General features: G+C 54.7%; 1 protein-coding gene across 2 annotated transcripts in view; it reads left to right on the top strand.

Moving 5' to 3' along the window:
- The window catches only part of dapp1 (dual adaptor of phosphotyrosine and 3-phosphoinositides), a 108437-nt gene that overhangs the window by 60694 nt on the left and 26934 nt on the right, over positions 1–20809 (top strand). For both annotated transcript variants that reach the window (XM_072495271.1, XM_072495272.1), the window contains exons 3-4: positions 87–220; positions 20644–20774. In XM_072495271.1, coding sequence (XP_072351372.1) covers positions 87–220; positions 20644–20774 — 265 coding nt within the window. The remainder of the gene's footprint in view (positions 1–86; positions 221–20643; positions 20775–20809) is intronic.

The raw sequence follows: 20809 nt of genomic DNA, 5'->3' as shown, positions 1-20809 counted from the left end.
AGAAATTGGAGAGTTGGAAACCATGCTGTAAAGTTGACATGCAGTAATGACGATTGACGTTAACAGTACAAATCTTCCTATTACAGAGGTAAAGACTCCGTCAAACATTTCCAGATTGAGCGGACCGAAGACTCCATTAAATTTGGGTTTAATGAATTTCGAACACTATCGGAATTTGTCAGTCACTTCGCCAATCAGCCACTTATTGGAAGTGAGACAGGTGATCTCCCAGCACTTTGATACATCTAATACACTGCTAGAAATCAATTAGGCTCAGACCAACCAATAGCCATTGGCCACAGTCTGCTACAGTTTCTCACCTTTGTGAATGTTTCATTTTGGTTTTTTTCGCAAACTTGTCATTCTGGGTAATGCAGATTTTTCATCCCTCCATCATTATAAAGTTGCACATCCTTCCATCAGCCCTCAGAGGAATAGAAAGTTTTCATCAACAGTCGTTTTTGCAGATTTTAACGTTGGGGGTCACGGACCACCAGTGTAGCATTACAAACCCTGAGGGAAGGGAATTAACATTAGCAGACAGAGTGCTGTCTGAGAGGGGCTACTGAGCCTGGCTGTTTAGCTAGTTGGATTAAGATGAGGGTTATTGGTAATGCCCAGTCACAGTTACCCTCCATCAACCTGCAGCCCATGTCCCACGTCACAGCAAGCCCCATTCAACCAGTACCCCAGTGCTCGCTGATTTCCATTGGATTTCCATCTTGATTTCAGAATTCTCAACCAGTTTTCAGATCCCTTCTCTTGCCCCTCCCATTCTCTGTAACCTCCTCCAGCCCCTAAACCCTCCCTTTCTCTGTAACCTCCTCCAGCCCCTACACCCTCCCTATCTCTGTAACCTCCTCCAGCCCCTACACCCTCCCTTTCTCTGTAACCTCCTCCAGCTCCCTACACCCTCCCTATCTCTGTAACCTCCTGCAGCCATAACACCCTCCCTATCTCTGTAACCTCCTCCAGCCCCTACACCCTCCCTATCTCTGTAACCTCCTCCAGCCCCTACACCCTCCCTTTCTCTGTAACCTCCTCCAGCTCCCTACACCCTCCCCATCTCTGTAACCTCATCCAGCCCCTACACCCTCCCTATCTCTGTAACCTCCTCCAGCCCCTACACCCTCCCTATCTCTGTAACCTCCTCCAGCCCCTACAACCCTCCCTATCTCTGTAACCTCCTCCAGCCCCCACACCCGCCCTTTCTCTGTAACCTCCTCCAGCCCCTACACCCTCCCTATCTCTGTAACCTCCTCCAGCCCCTACAACCTCCCTATCTCTGTCACCTCCTCCAGCCCCTACACCCTCCCTTTCTCTGTAACCTCCTCCAGCCCCGACACCCTCCCTATCTCTGTAACCTCCTCCAGCCCCTACACCCTCCCTTTCTCTGTAACCTCCTCCAGCCCCTACACCCTCCCTATCTCTGTAACCTCCTGCAGCCACAACACCCTCCCTATCTCTGTAACCTCCTCCAGCTCCCTACACCCTCCCTATCTCTGTAACCTCCTGCAGCCATAACACCCTCCCTATCTCTGTAACCTCCTCCAGCCCCTACACCCTCCCTATCTCTGTAACCTCCTCCAGCCCCTACACCCTCCCTATCTCTGTAACCTCCTCCAGCCCCTACACCCTCCCATTCTCTGTAACCTCCTCCAGCCCCTACACCCTCCCTTTCTCTGTAACCTGCTCCAGCCCCTACACCCTCCCTATCTCTGTAACCTCCTCCAGCCCCTACACCCTCCCTTTCTCTGTAACCTCCTCCAGCCCCTACACCCTCCCTATCTCTGTAACCTCCTGCAGCCACAACACCCTCCCTATCTCTGTAACCTCCTCCAGCTCCCTACACCCTCCCTATCTCTGTAACCTCCTGCAGCCATAACACCCTCCCTATCTCTGTAACCTCCTCTAGCCCCTACACCCTCCCTATCTCTGTAACCTCCTCCAGCCCCTACACCCTCCCTATCTCTGTAACCTCCTCCAGCCCCTACACCCTCCATATCTCTGTAACCTCCTCCAGCCCCTACACCCTCCCTATCTCTGTAACCTCCTCCAGCCCCTACACCCTCCCTATCTCTGTAACCTCATCCAGCCCCTACACCCTCCCTATCTCTGTAACCTCCTCCAGCCCCTACACCCTCCCTATCTCTGTAACCTCCTCCAGCCCCTACAACCCTCCCTATCTCTGTAACCTCCTCCAGCCCCCACACCCGCCCTTTCTCTGTAACCTCCTCCAGCCCCTACACCCTCCCTATCTCTGTAACCTACTCCAGCTCCCTACACCCTCCCTTTCTCTGTAACCGCCTCCAGCCCCTACACCCCTTTCTATCTCTGTAACCACCTCCAGCCTCTACACCCTCCCCATCTCTGTAACCTCATCCAGCCCCTACACCCTCCCTATCTCTGTAACCTCCTCCAGCCCCTACACCCTCCCTATCTCTGTAACCTCCTCCAGCCCCTACACCCTCCCTATCTCTGTAACCTCCTCCAGCCCCTACACCCTCCCTATCGCTGTAACCGCCTCCAGCCCCTACACCCTCCCTATCTCTGTAACCTCCTCCAGCCCCTACACCCCCTCCCTATCTCTGTAACCTCATCCAGCCCCTACACCCTCCCTATCTCTGTCACCTCCTCCAGCCCCTACAACCCCTCCCTATCTCTGTAACCTCCTCCAGCCCCTACACCCTCCCTTTCTCTGTAACCTCCTCCAGCCCCTACACCCTCCCTATCTCTGTAACCTCCTCCAGCCCCAACACCGTCCCTATCTCTGTAACCTCCTCCAGCCCCTACACCCTCCCTTTCTCTGTAACCTCCTCCAACCCCTACACCCTCCCTATCTCTGTAACCTTCTCCAGCCCCTACACCCTCCCTTTCTCTGTAACCTCCTCCAGCCCCTACAACCATCCTTTCTCTGTAACCTCCTCCAGCCCCTACACCCGCCCTATCCCTGTAACCTCCTCCAGCCCTGACACGCCTCCCTATCTCTGGAACCTCTTCCAGCCTCTACACCCTCCCTACCTCTGTAACCTCCTCCAGCCCCACATTACTCCCTAACTCTGTAACCTCCTCCAGCCCCTACACCCTCCCTATCTTTGTAACTTCCTCCAACCCCCACACCCTCCCTATCTCTGTAACCTCCTCCAGCCCCTACAACCCTCCCTATCTCTGTAACCGCCTCCAGCCCCACATCACTCCCTATCTCTGTAACCTCCTCCAGCCCCTACAAACCTCCCTATCTCTGTAACCTCCTCCTGCCCCTAAAACACTCCCTATCTCTGTAACCTCCTCCAGACCCTACACCCTCCCTATCTTTGTAACATCCTCCAACCCCCACACCCTCGCTATCTCTGTAACCTCCTCCAGCTCCTACACCCTCCCTATCTCTATAACCTCCTCCAGCCCCTACACCCTCCGTTTCTCTGTAACCTCCTCCAGCCCCTACACCCTCCCTATCTCTGTTACTGCTTCCAGCCTCCACACCCTCCCTATCTCTATAACCGCCTCCAGCCTCTACACCCTCCCTATGTCTGTCACCGCCTCCAGCCCCTACACCCTCCCTATCTCTGTAACCTCCACCATGCCCTAAACCCTCCCTATCTCTGTAACCACCTCCAGCCCCTACACACTCCCTATCTCTGTAACCTCCTCCAGCCCCTACACCCCCTCCCTATCTCTGTCACCTCCTCCAGCCCCTACACCCTCCCTATTTCTGTAACCTCCTCCAGCCCCTACACCCCCTCCCTATCTCTGTAACCTCCTCCAGCCCCTACACCCTCCCTTTCACTGTAACCTCCTCCAGCCCCTACACCCTCCCTATCTCTGTAACCTCCTCCAGCCCCTACACCCTCCCTATCTCTGTAACCTCCTCCAGCCCCTACACCCTCCCTATCTCTGTAACCTCCTCCAGCCCTAGACTCTCCCTTTCTCTGTAACCTCCTCCAGCCCCTACACCCTCCCTATCTCTGTAACCTCCTCCAGCCCCAACACCGTCCCTATCTCTGTAACCTCCTCCAGCCCCTACACCCTCCCTTTCTCTGTAACCTCCTCCAACCCCTACACCCTCCCTATCTCTGTAACCTTCTCCAGCCCCTACACCCTCCCTATCTCTGTAACCTTCTCCAGCCCCTACACCCTCCCTTTCTCTGTAACCTCCTCCAGCCCCTACACCCGCCCTATCCCTGTAACCTCCTCCAGCCCTGACACCCCTCCCTATCTCTGTAACCTCTTCCAGCCTCTACACCATCCCTACCTCTGTAACCTCCTCCAGCCCCACATTACTCCCTAACTCTGTAACCTCCTCCAGCCCCTACACCCTCCCTATCTTTGTAACTTCCTCCAACCCCCACACCCTCCCTATCTCTGTAACCTCCTCCAGCCCCTACAACCCTCCCTATCTCTGTAATCGCCTCCAGCCCCACATCACTCCCTATCTCTGTAACCTCCTCCAGCCCCTACAAACCTCCCTATCTCTGTAACCTCCTCCTGCCCCTAATACACTCCCTATCTCTGTAACCTCCTCCAGACCCTACACCCTCCCTATCTTTGTAACATCCTCCAACCCCCACACCCTCGCTATCTCTGTAACCTCCTCCAGCCCCTACACCCTCCCTATCTCTATAACCTCCTCCAGCCCCTACACCCTCCGTTTCTCTGTAACCTCCTCCAGCCCCTACACCCTCCCTATCTCTGTTCCTGCCTCCAGCCTCCACACCCTCCCTATCTCTATAACCGCCTCCAGCCTCTACACCCTCCCTATGTCTGTCACCGCCTCCAGCCCCTACACCCTCCCTATCTCTGTAACCTCCACCATGCCCTAAACCCTCCCTATCTCTGTAACCACCTCCAGCCCCCACACACTCCCTATCTCTGTAACCTCCTCCAGCCCCTACACCCCCTCCCTATCTCTGTCACCTCATCCAACCCCTACACCCTCCCTATTTCTGTAACCTCCTCCAGCCCCTACACCCCCTCCCTATCTCTGTAACCTCCTCCAGCCCCTACACCCTCCCTTTCTCTGTAACCTCCTCCAGCCCCTACACCCTCCCTATCTCTGTAACCTCCTCCAGCCGCTACACCCTCCCTATCTCTGTAACCTCCTCCAGCCACTACACCCTCCCTATCTCTGTAACCTCCTCCAGCCATAGACCCTCCCTTTCTCTGTAACCTCCTCCAGCCCCTACACCCTCCCTTTCTCTGTAACCTCCTCCAGCCCCTACACCCTCCCTATCTCTGTAACCTCCTCCAGCCCTGACACCCCTCCCTATCTCTGTAACCTCTTCCAGCCTCTACACCCTCCCTACCTCTGTAACCTCCTCCAGCCCCACATCACTCCCTATCTCTGTAACCTCCTCCAGCCCCTACACCCTATCTTTGTAACCTCCTCCAACCCCCACACCCTCGCTATCTCTGTAACCTCCTCCAGGCCCTACACCCTCCCTATCTCGAGAACCTCCTCCAGCCCCTACAACCCTCCTTATCTCTGTAACCGCCTCCAGCCCCACATCATTTCCTATCTCTCTAACCTCCTCCAGCCCCTACAACCCTCCCTATCTCTGTAACCTCCTCCAGCCCCTACACCCTCGCTATCTCTATAACCTCCTCCAGCCCCTACACCCTCCCTTTCTCTGTAACCTCCTCCAGCCCCTACACCCTCCCTATCTCTGTTCCTGCCTCCAGCCTCCACACCCTCCCTATCTCTATAACCGCCTCCAGCCTCTACACCCTCCCTATCTCTGTCACCGCCTCCAGCCCCTACACCCTCCCTATCTCTGTAACCTCCTCCACCCCTACACCATCCCGATATCTGTAACCTCCACCAGGCCCTACACCCTCCCTATCTCTGTAACCACCTCCAGCCCCTACACACTCCCTATCTCTGTAACCACCTCCAGCCTCAACACCCTCCCTATCTCTGTAACCTCCTCCAGCCCCTACACCCTCCCTATCTCTGTAACCCCCACCAGCCCCTACACCCTCCGTATCTCTGTAACCTCCTCCAGCCCCTACACCCCTCCCTATCTCTGTAACCTCCTCCAGCCCCTACACCCACCCTATCTCTGTAACCTCCTCCAGCCCCTACACCCTCCCTTTCTCTGTTACCTCCTCCAGCCCTTACACCCCTCCATATCTCTGTAACCTCCTCCACCCCCTACAACCTCCCTATCTCTGTAACCTCCTCCAGCCCCACATCACTCCCTATCTCTGTAACCTCCTCCAGCCCCTACAACCCTCCTTATCTCTGTAACCGCCTCCAGTCCTTAAACCCTCCCTATCTCTGTAACCTCCTCCAGCCCCAACACCGTCCCTATCTCTGTAACCTCCTCCAGCCCCTACACCCTCCCTTTCTCTGTAACCTCCTCCAACCCCTACACCCTCCCTATCTCTGTAACCTTCTCCAGCCCCTACACCCTCCCTTTCTCTGTAACCTCCTCCAGCCCCTACAACCATCCTTTCTCTGTAACCTCCTCCAGCCCCTACACCCGCCCTATCCCTGTAACCTCCTCCAGCCCTGACACCCCTCCCTATCTCTGTAACCTCTTCCAGCCTCTACACCCTCCCTACCTCTGTAACCTCCTCCAGCCCCACATTACTCCCTAACTCTGTAACCTCCTCCAGCCCCTACACCCTCCCTATCTTTGTAACTTCCTCCAACCCCCACACCCTCCCTATCTCTGTAACCTCCTCCAGCCCCTACAACCCTCCCTATCTCTGTAACCGCCTCCAGCCCCACATCACTCCCTATCTCTGTAACCTCCTCCAGCCCCTACAAACCTCCCTATCTCTGTAACCTCCTCCTGCCCCTAAAAAACTCCCTATCTCTGTAACCTCCTCCAGACCCTACACCCTCCCTATCTTTGTAACATCCTCCAACCCCCACACCCTCGCTATCTCTGTAACCTCCTCCAGCCCCTACACCCTCCCTATCTCTATAACCTCCTCCAGCCCCTACACCCTCCGTTTCTCTGTAACCTCCTCCAGCCCCTACACCCTCCCTATCTCTGTTACTGCCTCCAGCCTCCACACCCTCCCTATCTCTATAACCGCCTCCAGCCTCTACACCCTCCCTATGTCTGTCACCGCCTCCAGCCCCTACACCCTCCCTATCTCTGTAACCTCCACCATGCCCTACACCCTCCCTATCTCTGTAACCACCTCCAGCCCCTACACACTCCCTATCTCTGTAACCTCCTCCAGCCCCTACACCCCCTCCCTATCTCTGTCACCTCATCCAGCCCCTACACGCTCCCTATTTCTGTAACCTCCTCCAGCCCCTACACCCCCTTCCTATCTCTGTAACCTCCTCCAGCCCCTACACCCTCCCTTTCTCTGTAACCTCCTCCAGCCCCTACACCCTCCCTATCTCTGTAACCTCCTCCAGCCCCTACACCCTCCCTATCTCTGTAACCTCCTCCAGCCCCTACACCCTCCCTATCTCTGTAACCTCCTCCAGCCCTAGACTCTCCCTTTCTCTGTAACCTCCTCCAGCCCCTACACCCTCCCTATCTCTGTAACCTCCTCCAGCCCCAACACCGTCCCTATCTCTGTAACCTCCTCCAGCCCCTACACCCTCCCTTTCTCTGTAACCTCCTCCAACCCCTACACCCTCCCTATCTCTGTAACCTTCTCCAGCCCCTACACCCTCCCTATCTCTGTAACCTTCTCCAGCCCCTACACCCTCCCTTTCTCTGTAACCACCTCCAGCCCCTACACCCGCCCTATCCCTGTAACCTCCTCCAGCCCTGACACCCCTCCCTATCTCTGTAACCTCTTCCAGCCTCTACACCCTCCCTACCTCTGTAACCTCCTCCAGCCCCACATTACTCCCTAACTCTGTAACCTCCTCCAGCCCCTACACCCTCCCTATCTTTGTAACTTCCTCCAACTCCCACACCCTCCCTATCTCTGTAACCTCCTCCAGCCCCTACAACCCTCCCTATCTCTGTAATCGCCTCCAGCCCCACATCACTCCCTATCTCTGTAACCTCCTCCAGCCCCTACAAACCTCCCTATCTCTGTAACCTCCTCCTGCCCCTAAAACACTCCCTATCTCTGTAACCTCCTCCAGACCCTACACCCTCCCTATCTTTGTAACATCCTCCAACCCCCACACCCTCGCTATCTCTGTAACCTCCTCCAGCCCCTACACCCTCCCTATCTCTATAACCTCCTCCAGCCCCTACACCCTCCGTTTCTCTGTAACCTCCTCCAGCCCCTACACCCTCCCTATCTCTGTTCCTGCCTCCAGCCTCCACACCCTCCCTATCTCTATAACCGCCTCCAGCCTCTACACCCTCCCTATGTCTGTCACCGCCTCCAGCCCCTACACCCTCCCTATCTCTGTAACCTCCACCATGCCCTACACCCTCCCTATCTCTGTAACCACCTCCAGCCCCCACACACTCCCTATCTCTGTAACCTCCTCCAGCCCCTACACCCCCTCCCTATCTCTGTCACCTCATCCAGCCCCTACACCCTCCCTATTTCTGTAACCTCCTCCAGCCCCTACACCCCCTCCCTATCTCTGTAACCTCCTCCAGCCCCTACACCCTCCCTTTCTCTGTAACCTCCTCCAGCCCCTACACCCTCCCTATCTCTGTAACCTCCTCCACCCCTACACCCTCCCTATCTCTGTAACCTCCTCCAGCCCCTACACCCTCCCTATCTCTGTAACCTCCTCCAGCCCTAGACCCTCCCTTTCTCTGTAACCTCCTCCAGCCCCTACACCCTCCCTTTCTCTGTAACCTCCTCCAGCCCCTACACCCTCCCTATCTCTGTAACCTCCTCCAGCCCTGACACCCCTCCCTATCTCTGTAACCTCTTCCAGCCTCTACACCCTCCCTACCTCTGTAACCTCCTCCAGCCCCACATCACTCCCTATCTCTGTAACCTCCTCCAGCCCCTACACCCTATATTTGTAACCTCCTCCAACCCCCACACCCTCGCTATCTCTGTAACCTCCTCCAGGCCCTACACCCTCCCTATCTCGAGAACCTCCTCCAGCCCCTACAACCCTCCTTATCTCTGTAACCGCCTCCAGCCCCACATCATTTCCTATCTCTCTAACCTCCTCCAGCCCCTACAACCCTCCCTATCTCTGTAACCTCCTCCAGCCCCTACACCCTCCCTATCTTTGTAACCTCCTCCAACCCCCACACCCTCGCTATCTCTGTAACCTCCTCCAGCCCCTACACCCTCGCTATCTCTATAACCTCCTCCAGCCCCTACACCCTCCCTTTCTCTGTAACCTCCTCCAGCCCCTACACCCTCCCTATCTCTGTTCCTGCCTCCAGCCTCCACACCCTCCCTATCTCTATAACCGCCTCCAGCCTCTACACCCTCCCTATCTCTGTCACCGCCTCCAGCCCCTACACCCTCCCTATCTCTGTAACCTCCTCCACCCCTACACCATCCCGATATCTGTAACCTCCACCAGGCCATACACCCTCCCTATCTCTGTAACCACCTCCAGCCCCTACACACTCCCTATCTCTGTAACCACCTCCAGCCTCAACACCCTCCCTATCTCTGTAACCTCCTCCAGCCCCTACACCCTCCCTTTCTCTGTTACCTCCTCCAGCCCTTACACCCCTCCATGTCTCTGTAACCTCCTCCACCCCCTACAACCTCCCTATCTCTGTAACCTCCTCCAGCCCCACATCACTCCCGATCTCTGTAACCTCCTCCAGCCCCTACAACCCTCCTTATCTCTGTATCCGCCTCCAGTCCTTAAACCCTCCCTATCTCTGTAACCTCCTCCAGCCCCTACACCCTCCCTATCTTTGTAACCTCCTCCAACCCCCACACCCTCGCGATCTCTGTAACCTCCTCCAGCCCCTACACCCTCCCTATCTCTATAACCTCCTCCAGCCCCTACAATCTTCCCTATCTCTGTAACCACCTCCAGCCCCACATCACTCCCTATCTCTGTAACCTCCTCCAGCCCCTACAATCCTCCCTATCTCTGTAACCTCCTCCAGCCCCTACAACCCTCCCTATCTCTGTAACCGCCTCCAGTCCTTAAACCCTCCCTATCTCTGTAACCTCCTCCAGCCCCTACACCCTCCCTATCTTTGTAACCTCCTCCAACTCCCACACGCTTGCTATCTCTGTAACCTCCTCCAGCCCCTACACCCTCCCTATCTCTATAACCTCCACCAGCCCCTACACCCTCCCTTTCTCTGTAACCTCCTCCAGCCCCGACACCCTCCCTATCTCTGTAACTGCCTCCAGCCTCCACACCCTCCCTATCTCTATAACTGCCTCCAGCCTCTACACCCTCCCTATCTCTGTCACCGCCTCCAGCCCCTACACCCTCCCTATCTCTGTAACCTCCTCCGCCCCTACACCATCCCGATATTTGTCACCTCCTCCAGCCCCTACACCCTCCCTATCTCTGTAACCTCCACCCCAGCCCCTACACCCACCCTATCTCTGTAACCTCCTCCAGTCCCTAGACCCTCCCTATCTCTGTAACCGCCACCAGCCCCTACACCCTTCCTTTCTCTGTTACCTCATCCAGCCCTTACACCCCTCCCTATCTCTGTAACCTCCTCCACCCCCTACAACCTCCCTATGTCTGTAACCTCCTCCAGCCCCACATCACTCCCTATCTCTGTAACCTCCTCCAGCCCCTACAACCCTCCTTATCTCTGTAACCGCCTCCAGTCCTTAAACCCTCCCTATCTCTGTAACCTCCTCCAGCCTCTACACCCTCCTTTCTTTGTCACCTCCTCCATCCCCCACACCCTCGCTATCTCTGTAACCTCCTATCTCCTATACACCCTCCCTATCTCTATAACCTCCTCCAGCCTCTACGCCCTCCCTTTCTCTGTAACCTCCTCCAGCCCCTACACCCTCCCTATCTCTATAACCGCCTCCAGCCCCTACACCCTCCCTATCTCTGTCACCGCCTCCAGCCCCTACTCCCTCCCTATCTCTGTAACCTCCTCCATCCCTACACCATCCCGATATCTGTAACTTCCACCAGGCCTTGCACCCTCCCTTTCTCTGTGTCCTCCTCCAGCCCCTACACCCTCCCTATCTCTGTAACCTCCACCAGCCCCTACACCCTCCCTTTCTCTGTTACCTCCTCCAGCCCCACATCACTCCCAATCTCTGTAACCTCCTCCATCCCTACACCATCCCGATATCTGTAACTTCCACCAGGCCCTACACCCTCCCTATCTCTGTAACCGCCTCCAGCCTCTACACCCTCCCTATCTCTATAACCGCCTCCAGCCTCTACACCCTCCCTTTCTCTGTGTCCTCCTCCAGCCCCTACACCTTCCCTATCTCTGTAACCGCCACCAGCCCCTACACCCTCCCTTTCTCTGTTGCCTCCTCCAGCCCTTACACCCCTCCCTATCTCTGTAACCTCCTCCACCCCCTACAACCTCCCTATCTCTGTAACCTCCTCCAGCCCCACATCACTCCCTATCTCTGTAACCTCCTCCAGCCCCTACAACCATCCTTATCTCTGTAACCGCCTCCAGTCCTTAAACCCTCCCTATCTCTGTAACCTCCTCCAGCCACTACACCCTCCCTATCTTTGTAACCTCCTCCAACCCCCACACCCTCGCTATCTCTGTAACCTCCTCCAGCCCCTACACCCTCCCTATCTCTGTCACCGCCTCCAGCCCCTACTCCCTCCGTATCTCTGTAACCTCCTCCATCCCTACACCATCCCGATATCTGTAACTTCCTCCAGGCCCTACACCCTCCCTATCTCTGTAACCGCCTCCAGCCTCTACACCCTCCCTATCTCTATAACCGCCTCCAGCCTCTACACCCTCCCTTTCTCTGTAACCTCCTCCAGCCCCTACACCCTCCCTATCTCTGTAACCTCCACCAGCCCCTACACCCACCCTATCTCTGTAACCTCCTCCAGCCCTTACACCCCTCCCTATCTCTGTAACCTCCTCCACCCCCTACAACCTCCCTATCTGTGTAACCTCCTCCAGCCCCACATCACTCCTATCTCTGTAACCTCCTCCAGCCCCTACAACCCTCCTTATCTCTGTAACCGCCTCCAGTCCTTAAACCCTCCCTATCTCTGTAACCTCCTCCAGCCCCTACACCCTCCCTATCTCTGTTACCTCCTCCAGCCCTTACACCCCTCCCTATCTCTGTAACCTCCTCCACCCCCTACAACCTCCCTATCTGTGTAACCTCCTCCAGCCCCACATCACTCCTATCTCTGTAACCTCCTCCAACCCCTACAACCCTCCTTATCTCTGTAACCGCCTCCAGTCCTTAAACCCTCCCTATCTCTGTAACCTCCTCCAGCCCCTTCACCCTCCCTATCTTTGTAACCTCCTCCAACCCCCACACCCTCGTAATCTCTGTAACCTCCTCCAGCCCCTACACCCTCCCTATCTCTATAACCTCCTCCAGCCCCTACGCCCTCCCTTTCTCTGTAACCTCCTCCAGCCCCTACACCCTCCCTATCTCTGTAACCTCCTCCAGCCCCTACGCCCTCCCTTTCTCTGTAACCTCCTCCAGCCCCTACACCCTCCCTATCTCTATAACCGCCTCCAGCCCCTACACCCTCCCTATCTCTGTAACCTGATCCAGCCCCTACACCCTCCCTATCTCTGTAACCTCCTCCAGCCCCTACACCCTCCCTATCCCTGTAACCTCCTCCAGCCCTGACACCCTCCCTATCTCTGTAACCTCCTCCAGCCCCTACACCCTCCCTTTCTCTGTAACCTCCTCCAGCCCCCGACACCCTCCCTATCCCTGTAACCTCCTCCAGCCCCTACACCCTCCCTATCTCTGTAACCGCCTCCAACCCCTACACCCTCCCTTTCTCTGTAACCTTCTCCAGCCCCCTACACCCCTCCCTATCTCTGTAACCGCCTCCAGCCCCTACACCCCTCCCTATCTCTGTAACCGCCTCCAGCCCCGACACCCTCCCTTTCTCTGTAACCTCCTCCAGCCCCTACACCCCCTCCCTAACTCTGTAACCTCCTCCAGCCCCTACACCCCTCCCTATCTCTGTAACCTCCTCCAGCCCCTACACCCTCCCTTTCTCTGTAACCTCCTCCAGCCCCTACACCCCCTCCCTATCTCTGTAACCTCCTCCAGCCCCCTACACCCTCCCTATCTCTGTAACCTCCTCCAGCCTCCACTCCCTCCCTATCTCTGTAACCTCCTCCAGCCCCTACACCCTCCCTATCTTTGTAACCTCCTCCAACTCCCACACCCTTGCTATCTCTGTAACCTCCTCCAGCCCCTACACCCTCCCTATCTCTATAACCTCCACCAGCCCCTACACCCTCCCTTTCTCTGTAACCTCCTCCAGCCCCGACACCCTCCCTATCTCTGTAACTGCCTCCAGCCTCCACACCCTCCCTATCTCTATAACTGCCTCCAGCCTCTACACCCTCCCTATCTCTGTCACCGCCTCCAGCCCCTACACCCTCCCTATCTCTGTAACCTCCTCCGCCCCTACACCATCCCGATATTTGTCACCTCCTCCAGCCCCTACACCCTCCCTATCTCTGTAACCTCCACCCCAGCCCCTACACCCACCCTATCTCTGTAACCTCCTCCAGTCCCTAGACCCTCCCTATCTCTGTAACCGCCACCAGCCCCTACACCCTTCCTTTCTCTGTTACCTCCTCCAGCCCTTACACCCCTCCCTATCTCTGTAACCTCCTCCACCCCCTACAACCTCCCTATGTCTGTAACCTCCTCCAGCCCCACATCACTCCCTATCTCTGTAACCTCCTCCAGCCCCTACAACCCTCCTTATCTCTGTAACCGCCTCCAGTCCTTAAACCCTCCCTATCTCTGTAACCTCCTCCAGCCTCTACACCCTCCTTTCTTTGTCACCTCCTCCATCCCCCACACCCTCGCTATCTCTGTAACCTCCTATCTCCTATACACCCTCCCTATCTCTATAACCTCCTCCAGCCTCTACGCCCTCCCTTTCTCTGTAACCTCCTCCAGCCCCTACACCCTCCCTATCTCTATAACCGCCTCCAGCCCCTACACCCTCCCTATCTCTGTCACCGCCTCCAGCCCCTACTCCCTCCCTATCTCTGTAACCTCCTCCATCCCTACACCATCCCGATATCTGTAACTTCCACCAGGCCTTGCACCCTCCCTTTCTCTGTGTCCTCCTCCAGCCCCTACACCCTCCCTATCTCTGTAACCTCCACCAGCCCCTACACCCTCCCTTTCTCTGTTACCTCCTCCAGCCCCACATCACTCCCAATCTCTGTAACCTCCTCCATCCCTACACCATCCCGATATCTGTAACTTCCACCAGGCCCTACACCCTCCCTATCTCTGTAACCGCCTCCAGCCTCTACACCCTCCCTATCTCTATAACCGCCTCCAGCCTCTACACCCTCCCTTTCTCTGTGTCCTCCTCCAGCCCCTACACCTTCCCTATCTCTGTAACCGCCACCAGCCCCTACACCCTCCCTTTCTCTGTTGCCTCCTCCAGCCCTTACACCCCTCCCTATCTCTGTAACCTCCTCCCCCCCCTACAACCTCCCTATCTCTGTAACCTCCTCCAGCCCCACATCACTCCCTATCTCTGTAACCTCCTCCAGCCCCTACAACCATCCTTATCTCTGTAACCGCCTCCAGTCCTTAAACCCTCCCTATCTCTGTAACCTCCTCCAGCCACTACACCCTCCCTATCTTTGTAACCTCCTCCAACCCCCACACCCTCGCTATCTCTGTAACCTCCTCCAGCCCCTACACCCTCCCTATCTCTGTCACCGCCTCCAGCCCCTACTCCCTCCGTATCTCTGTAACCTCCTCCATCCCTACACCATCCCGATATCTGTAACTTCCTCCAGGCCCTACACCCTCCCTATCTCTGTAACCGCCTCCAGCCTCTACACCCTCCCTATCTCTATAACCGCCTCCAGCCTCTACACCCTCCCTTTCTCTGTAACCTCCTCCAGCCCCTACACCCTCCCTATCTCTGTAACCTCCACCAGCCCCTACACCCACCCTATCTCTGTAACCTCCTCCAGCCCTTACACCCCTCCCTATCTCTGTAACCTCCTCCACCCCCTACAACCTCCCTATCTGTGTAACCTCCTCCAGCCCCACATCACTCCTATCTCTGTAACCTCCTCCAGCCCCTACAACCCTCCTTATCTCTGTAACCGCCTCCAGTCCTTAAACCCTCCCTATCTCTGTAACCTCCTCCAGCCCCTACACCCTCCCTATCTCTGTTACCTCCTCCAGCCCTTACACCCCTCCCTATCTCTGTAACCTCCTCCACCCCCTACAACCTCCCTATCTGTGTAACCTCCTCCAGCCCCACATCACTCCTATCTCTGTAACCTCCTCCAACCCCTACAACCCTCCTTATCTCTGTAACCGCCTCCAGTCCTTAAACCCTCCCTATCTCTGTAACCTCCTCCAGCCCCTTCACCCTCCCTATCTTTGTAACCTCCTCCAACCCCCACACCCTCGTAATCTCTGTAACCTCCTCCAGCCCCTACACCCTCCCTATCTCTATAACCTCCTCCAGCCCCTACGCCCTCCCTTTCTCTGTAACCTCCTCCAGCCCCTACACCCTCCCTATCTCTGTAACCTCCTCCAGCCCCTACGCCCTCCCTTTCTCTGTAACCTCCTCCAGCCCCTACACCCTCCCTATCTCTATAACCGCCTCCAGCCCCTACACCCTCCCTATCTCTGTAACCTGATCCAGCCCCTACACCCTCCCTATCTCTGTAACCTCCTCCAGCCCCTACACCCTCCCTATCCCTGTAACCTCCTCCAGCCCTGACACCCTCCCTATCTCTGTAACCTCCTCCAGCCCCTACACCCTCCCTTTCTCTGTAACCTCCTCCAGCCCCCGACACCCTCCCTATCCCTGTAACCTCCTCCAGCCCCTACACCCTCCCTATCTCTGTAACCGCCTCCAGCCCCTACACCCTCCCTTTCTCTGTAACCTTCTCCAGCCCCCTACACCCCTCCCTATCTCTGTAACCGCCTCCAGCCCCTACACCCCTCCCTATCTCTGTAACCGCCTCCAGCCCCTACACCCTCCCTTTCTCTGTAACCTCCTCCAGCCCCTACACCCCCTCCCTAACTCTGTAACCTCCTCCAGCCCCTACACCCCTCCCTATCTCTGTAACCTCCTCCAGCCCCTACACCCTCCCTTTCTCTGTAACCTCCTCCAGCCCCTACACCCCCTCCCTATCTCTGTAACCTCCTCCAGCCCCCTACACCCTCCCTATCTCTGTAACCTCCTCCAGCCTCCACTCCCTCCCTATCTCTGTAACCTCCTCCAGCCCCTACACCCTCCCTATCTTTGTAACCTCCTCCAACCCCCACACCCTCGTAATCTCTGTAACCTCCTCCAGCCCCTACACCCTCCCTATCTCTATAACCTCCTCCAGCCCCTACACCCTCCCTTTCTCTGTAACCTCCTCCAGCCCCTACACCCTCCCTATCTCTGTAACCTCCTCCAGCCCCTACGCCCTCCCTTTCTCTGTAACCTCCTCCAGCCCCTACACCCTCCCTATCTCTATAACCGCCTCCAGCCCCTACACCCTCCCTATCTCTGTAACCTGATCCAGCCCCTACACCCTCCCTATCTCTGTAACCTCCTCCAGCCCCTACACCCTCCCTATCCCTGTAACCTCCTCCAGCCCTGACACCCTCCCTATCTCTGTAACCTCCTCCAGCCCCTACACCCTCCCTTTCTCTGTAACCTCCTCCAGCCCCCTACACCCTCCCTATCCCTGTAACCTCCTCCAGCCCCTACACCCTCCCTATCTCTGTAACCGCCTCCAGCCCCTACACCCTCCCTTTCTCTGTAACCTTCTCCAGCCCCCTACACCCCTCCCTATCTCTGTAACCGCCTCCAGCCCCTACACCCCTCCCTTTCTCTGTAACCTCCTCCAGCCCCTACACCCCCTCCCTAACTCTGTAACCTCCTCCAGCCCCTACACCCCTCCCTATCTCTGTAACCTCCTCCAGCCCCTACACCCTCCCTTTCTCTGTAACCTCCTCCAGCCCCTACACCCCCTCCCTATCTCTGTAACCTCCTCCAGCCCCCTACACCCTCCTTATCTCTGTAACCTCCTCCAGCCTCCACACCCTCCCTATCTCTGTAACCGCCTCCAGCCCCACATCACTCCCTATCTCTGTAACCTCCTCCAGCCCCCTACACCCTCCCTATCTCTGTAACCTCCTCCAGCCCCTACACCCTCCCTATCTCTGTAACCTCCTCCAGCCTCCACACCCTCCCTATCTCTGTAACCGCCTCCAGCCCCACATCACTCCCTATCTCTGTAACCTCCTCCAGCCCCCTACACCCTCCCTATCTCTGTAACCTCCTCCAGCCCCACATCACTCCCTATCTCTGTAACCTCCTCCAGCCCCTACACCCTCCCTATCTCTGTAACCTCCTCCAGCCCCTACACCCTCCCTATCTCTGTAACCGCCTGCAGGTCTACAACTCACATGGCTCGGCACAGGCTGTGCACAATTTGGCTCCTCTACGCGACTGTGTCTGTGCAGCTACTCGAAGGAAGACTTGACCAGGCCACAATCGGCAAAAAGAAATGACCGGGAATGTTGGCAGCGCCGCTGGAATCGCTCCTCCAATTCTGGGTTCTTGATCATCCTCAATTTTAGTCGTTGCACTATTGGTGACCGTGTCTTCAGCTGCCTGTGTCTGGATCTCTGGAATTCGCTTCCTAAACCCCTGCACCTCCTCTCAATTTCCTCCATTAGAACACTCCCTAAAACCTACCTCTTTAACCAAGCATCTGGACACCTTTCCTCATAGTTCTTTATGTGGCTCAGTGTCAACTTTTGCTTATTAGTCGCTCCTGCAAAGCACCTTGAGGCCTTTATACTATGTTATAGGTGCTACATCAATGTAAGTTGTTCAGCATAAAATCTAGGCTGACTCTTCACGGCGGCGAGAGTAGTTGTAATGTACTCAGGAGTTCTTTTGAAAGAGGTATTAAAACTGTCTGTGTCCCTGATTGGGTAGATGTGAAAGATCACATAATAATCTTTGTTATTGTCACAAGTAGGCTTACATTAACACTGCAATGAAGTTACTGTGAAAATCCCCTAGTCGCCACACTCCGGCGCCTGTTCGGGTACACAGAGGGAGAATTCAGAATGTCCAATTCACCTAACAAGCACGTCTTTCGGGACGTGTGGGAGGAAACCGGAGCAACAGTGCTAACCACAGTGCTACCGTGCCACCGAAGGAGCAGAGGAGTTCTTCCTGGCTTCCCAACAAACATATCCCCCTCGACCAACACCACCACCATCGATTTTGTGCGTCCATTGCTGTGTCTTAATTCTGTTGTGTTTATGTGAAATAACCACAGCAATTACACTTGAAAATAACAAATAACGGGGCCGCTCGGTGGGGCAGTGGGTTAGCCCTGCTGCTTCTCGCCGCCGAGGTCCCAGGTTCGATCCCGGCCCTGGGTCACTGTCCGTGTGGAGTTTGCACATTCTCCCCTGTGTCTGCGTGGGTTTCGCCCCCACAACCCAAAGATGTGCAGGCTAGGTGGATTGGCCACGCTAAATTGCCCCTTAATTGGAAAAAATTATATTGGGTACTCTAAATTTATTTTACAAAAGAAAATAACAATTAATCACAAAATACTTTAGGACAGAAAAAAAAGTCTGTAAAACCGGTTGGTTACTTATTTTATTCCTGCATTGTTAGCCTGCTAACCGACAAATTGATCCAATGTATGCCTTTCTTAGAGTCTTCTGTGGGTTTCTTTTTTTTGGAATGAATTTCAAGTACCCAATTAATTTTTTCATATCAAGTGGACATGGTGGGACAGAGCATTCGTAAACATGTGGACCACTTGAAGAGTTAGAGAGACGCTCCAATAGTCAGTGTTTTAAAAAAAATTATTTTATAAATTTAGAGTATCCAATTCTTTTTTTCCAATTAAGGGGAAATTTAGCGTGGCCAATCCACCTACTCTGCACATCTTTGGATTGTGGGGGCGAAACCCATGCAGACACGGGGAGAATGTGCAAACCCCACACGGACAGTGACCCAGGGCCGGGATCGAACAGTGTTTTTTTACTTTTATTGCTTCTCCCGTGTACGTTTTCAACTTTACAGAGGTGCCCCCCCCCCCAGGTTCAATGGTTGGACACCCTGCCAGGTGCCGAAATGTGACCTCTGCCATCACATTGACCTCTTGACCCGCATCCATCCTTCCAGACTTCCTATTTGCACAGAGTGTGACAGTAATAGGGTCTGTCTGACTGCTTTAAGATTAAAAACAAAGTAAATATCAGAATTAATGGTGCAAGGCTCTTTCACATTGTGTACTTGTAACGTCTTGGCTGATTGGTTACCCGGCAGTCGTGACTTAGCACCGCACCTATTTTATCAAATGGCCTCTTCTGTGACAATAAAAACAGTCAATCCCCTTAAACCGACATGATTCAGAAGCATGGTTACCCTACCACCCCCCCCCCCCCCCCCCCCCCCCCCCATAGTGACCCTTGGTTAGTAAGGCTGACCTTGTGACAATCACCACAAAGTTATAAACCTCCCCCAAGTAAATTCGGCAAAAGCTCCAGGTTTTGTGTCAGCGGTGACTCAGTCGGTGGCTCTTGTCTCTGAATCAAAATGTTCTGGATTCAAGTTCCAGTCCGGGACATTTAAATATAAAAATGAAGGCTTACACTCTGGTGCAGTACTGAGGGGGTGCCTCATTGTTGGTGATGCCATCTGTCGGATGAAATGTTAGTCTAAGAACTGCAGTGGTGGATGTAAAAGATACCCATGTTATAATTTGAAGACGAGCAGGGAGGTTCTCATGGTGTTCTGACCAATGTATATCTCGCAGTCAACTTCATAAAAATAGATGATGTCATTTTGCCGTGTGCAAAAACAGTCGTTGTGTTTCGTACATTAAAAACATTGACTGCAATTCAAAAGGTACTTCGATTGATTGACTGGTGGATTGATTTAGTGTCACATGTACTGAAGTACAATGAAAAGTATTTTTCTGCGGCCAAGGGAACGTACACAGTATGTGCATAGTAGGCATAGTCATACCATGGGTGGCATGGTAGCACAGTGGTTAGCACTGTTGCTTCATAGCTCCAGGGACCTGGGTTCTATCCAACCTTGGGTCCCTGTCTGTGCGGTGACTGCACGTTCTCCCCGTGTCTGCAAGGGTTTCCTCCCACAGGCCAAATATGTGCAGGTTAGGTGGATTGGCCATGCTAAGTGTCCTTAGTGTCCAAAAAAAGGTTAGGCGGGGTTGGATTACGGGGATAGGGTGTAGGTGTGGGCTTAAGTAGGGTGCCCTTTCCAAGGGCCGGTGCAGACCCGATGGGCTGAATGGCCTCCTTCTGCACTGTAAATTTTATTTAAAAAATAAATAAATAATGGACAGAGTACATTGTCAAACAGTGATTGGTTACAGTGCAGGACAAGGGGCCAAACAAAGCAAACACATGAGCAAGAACAGCATAGGGCACCGTTGGCAATAGAACGTTTTGCGCTATCAGATGATCCAGGAAAGGCGTGTACAAATTTAAGCCTTTATTTTGGTAGATTCAGCTTTGGGGGAGACGAAAGCATTTGCGTTTTGAAGGTAACTTTCATTTCCTGTCGATTTTTCATTTTCTTAAAAATTTATTTAAACAAAGGTACGCTTCTTATACTTAAAACTCCGTATCCTCGGAAAGTGGACGAGCCTTCCATTTACGAGTCTGTCCGGGTTCACACAGCCATGCAGTCCGGACGCACGGAAAACGATCTCATTGCCGAGGCTCCATCAGTGAGTGCAATTCTAACTTCACTTCAACTTTTGCC

The sequence above is a fragment of the Scyliorhinus torazame genome, chromosome 3 (assembly GCF_047496885.1).
Source record: "Scyliorhinus torazame isolate Kashiwa2021f chromosome 3, sScyTor2.1, whole genome shotgun sequence".
NCBI lineage: Eukaryota > Metazoa > Chordata > Chondrichthyes > Carcharhiniformes > Scyliorhinidae > Scyliorhinus > Scyliorhinus torazame.
Note: the sequence above shows the minus strand (reverse complement) of the source record. Positions and strands in the feature narration are given on the sequence as shown.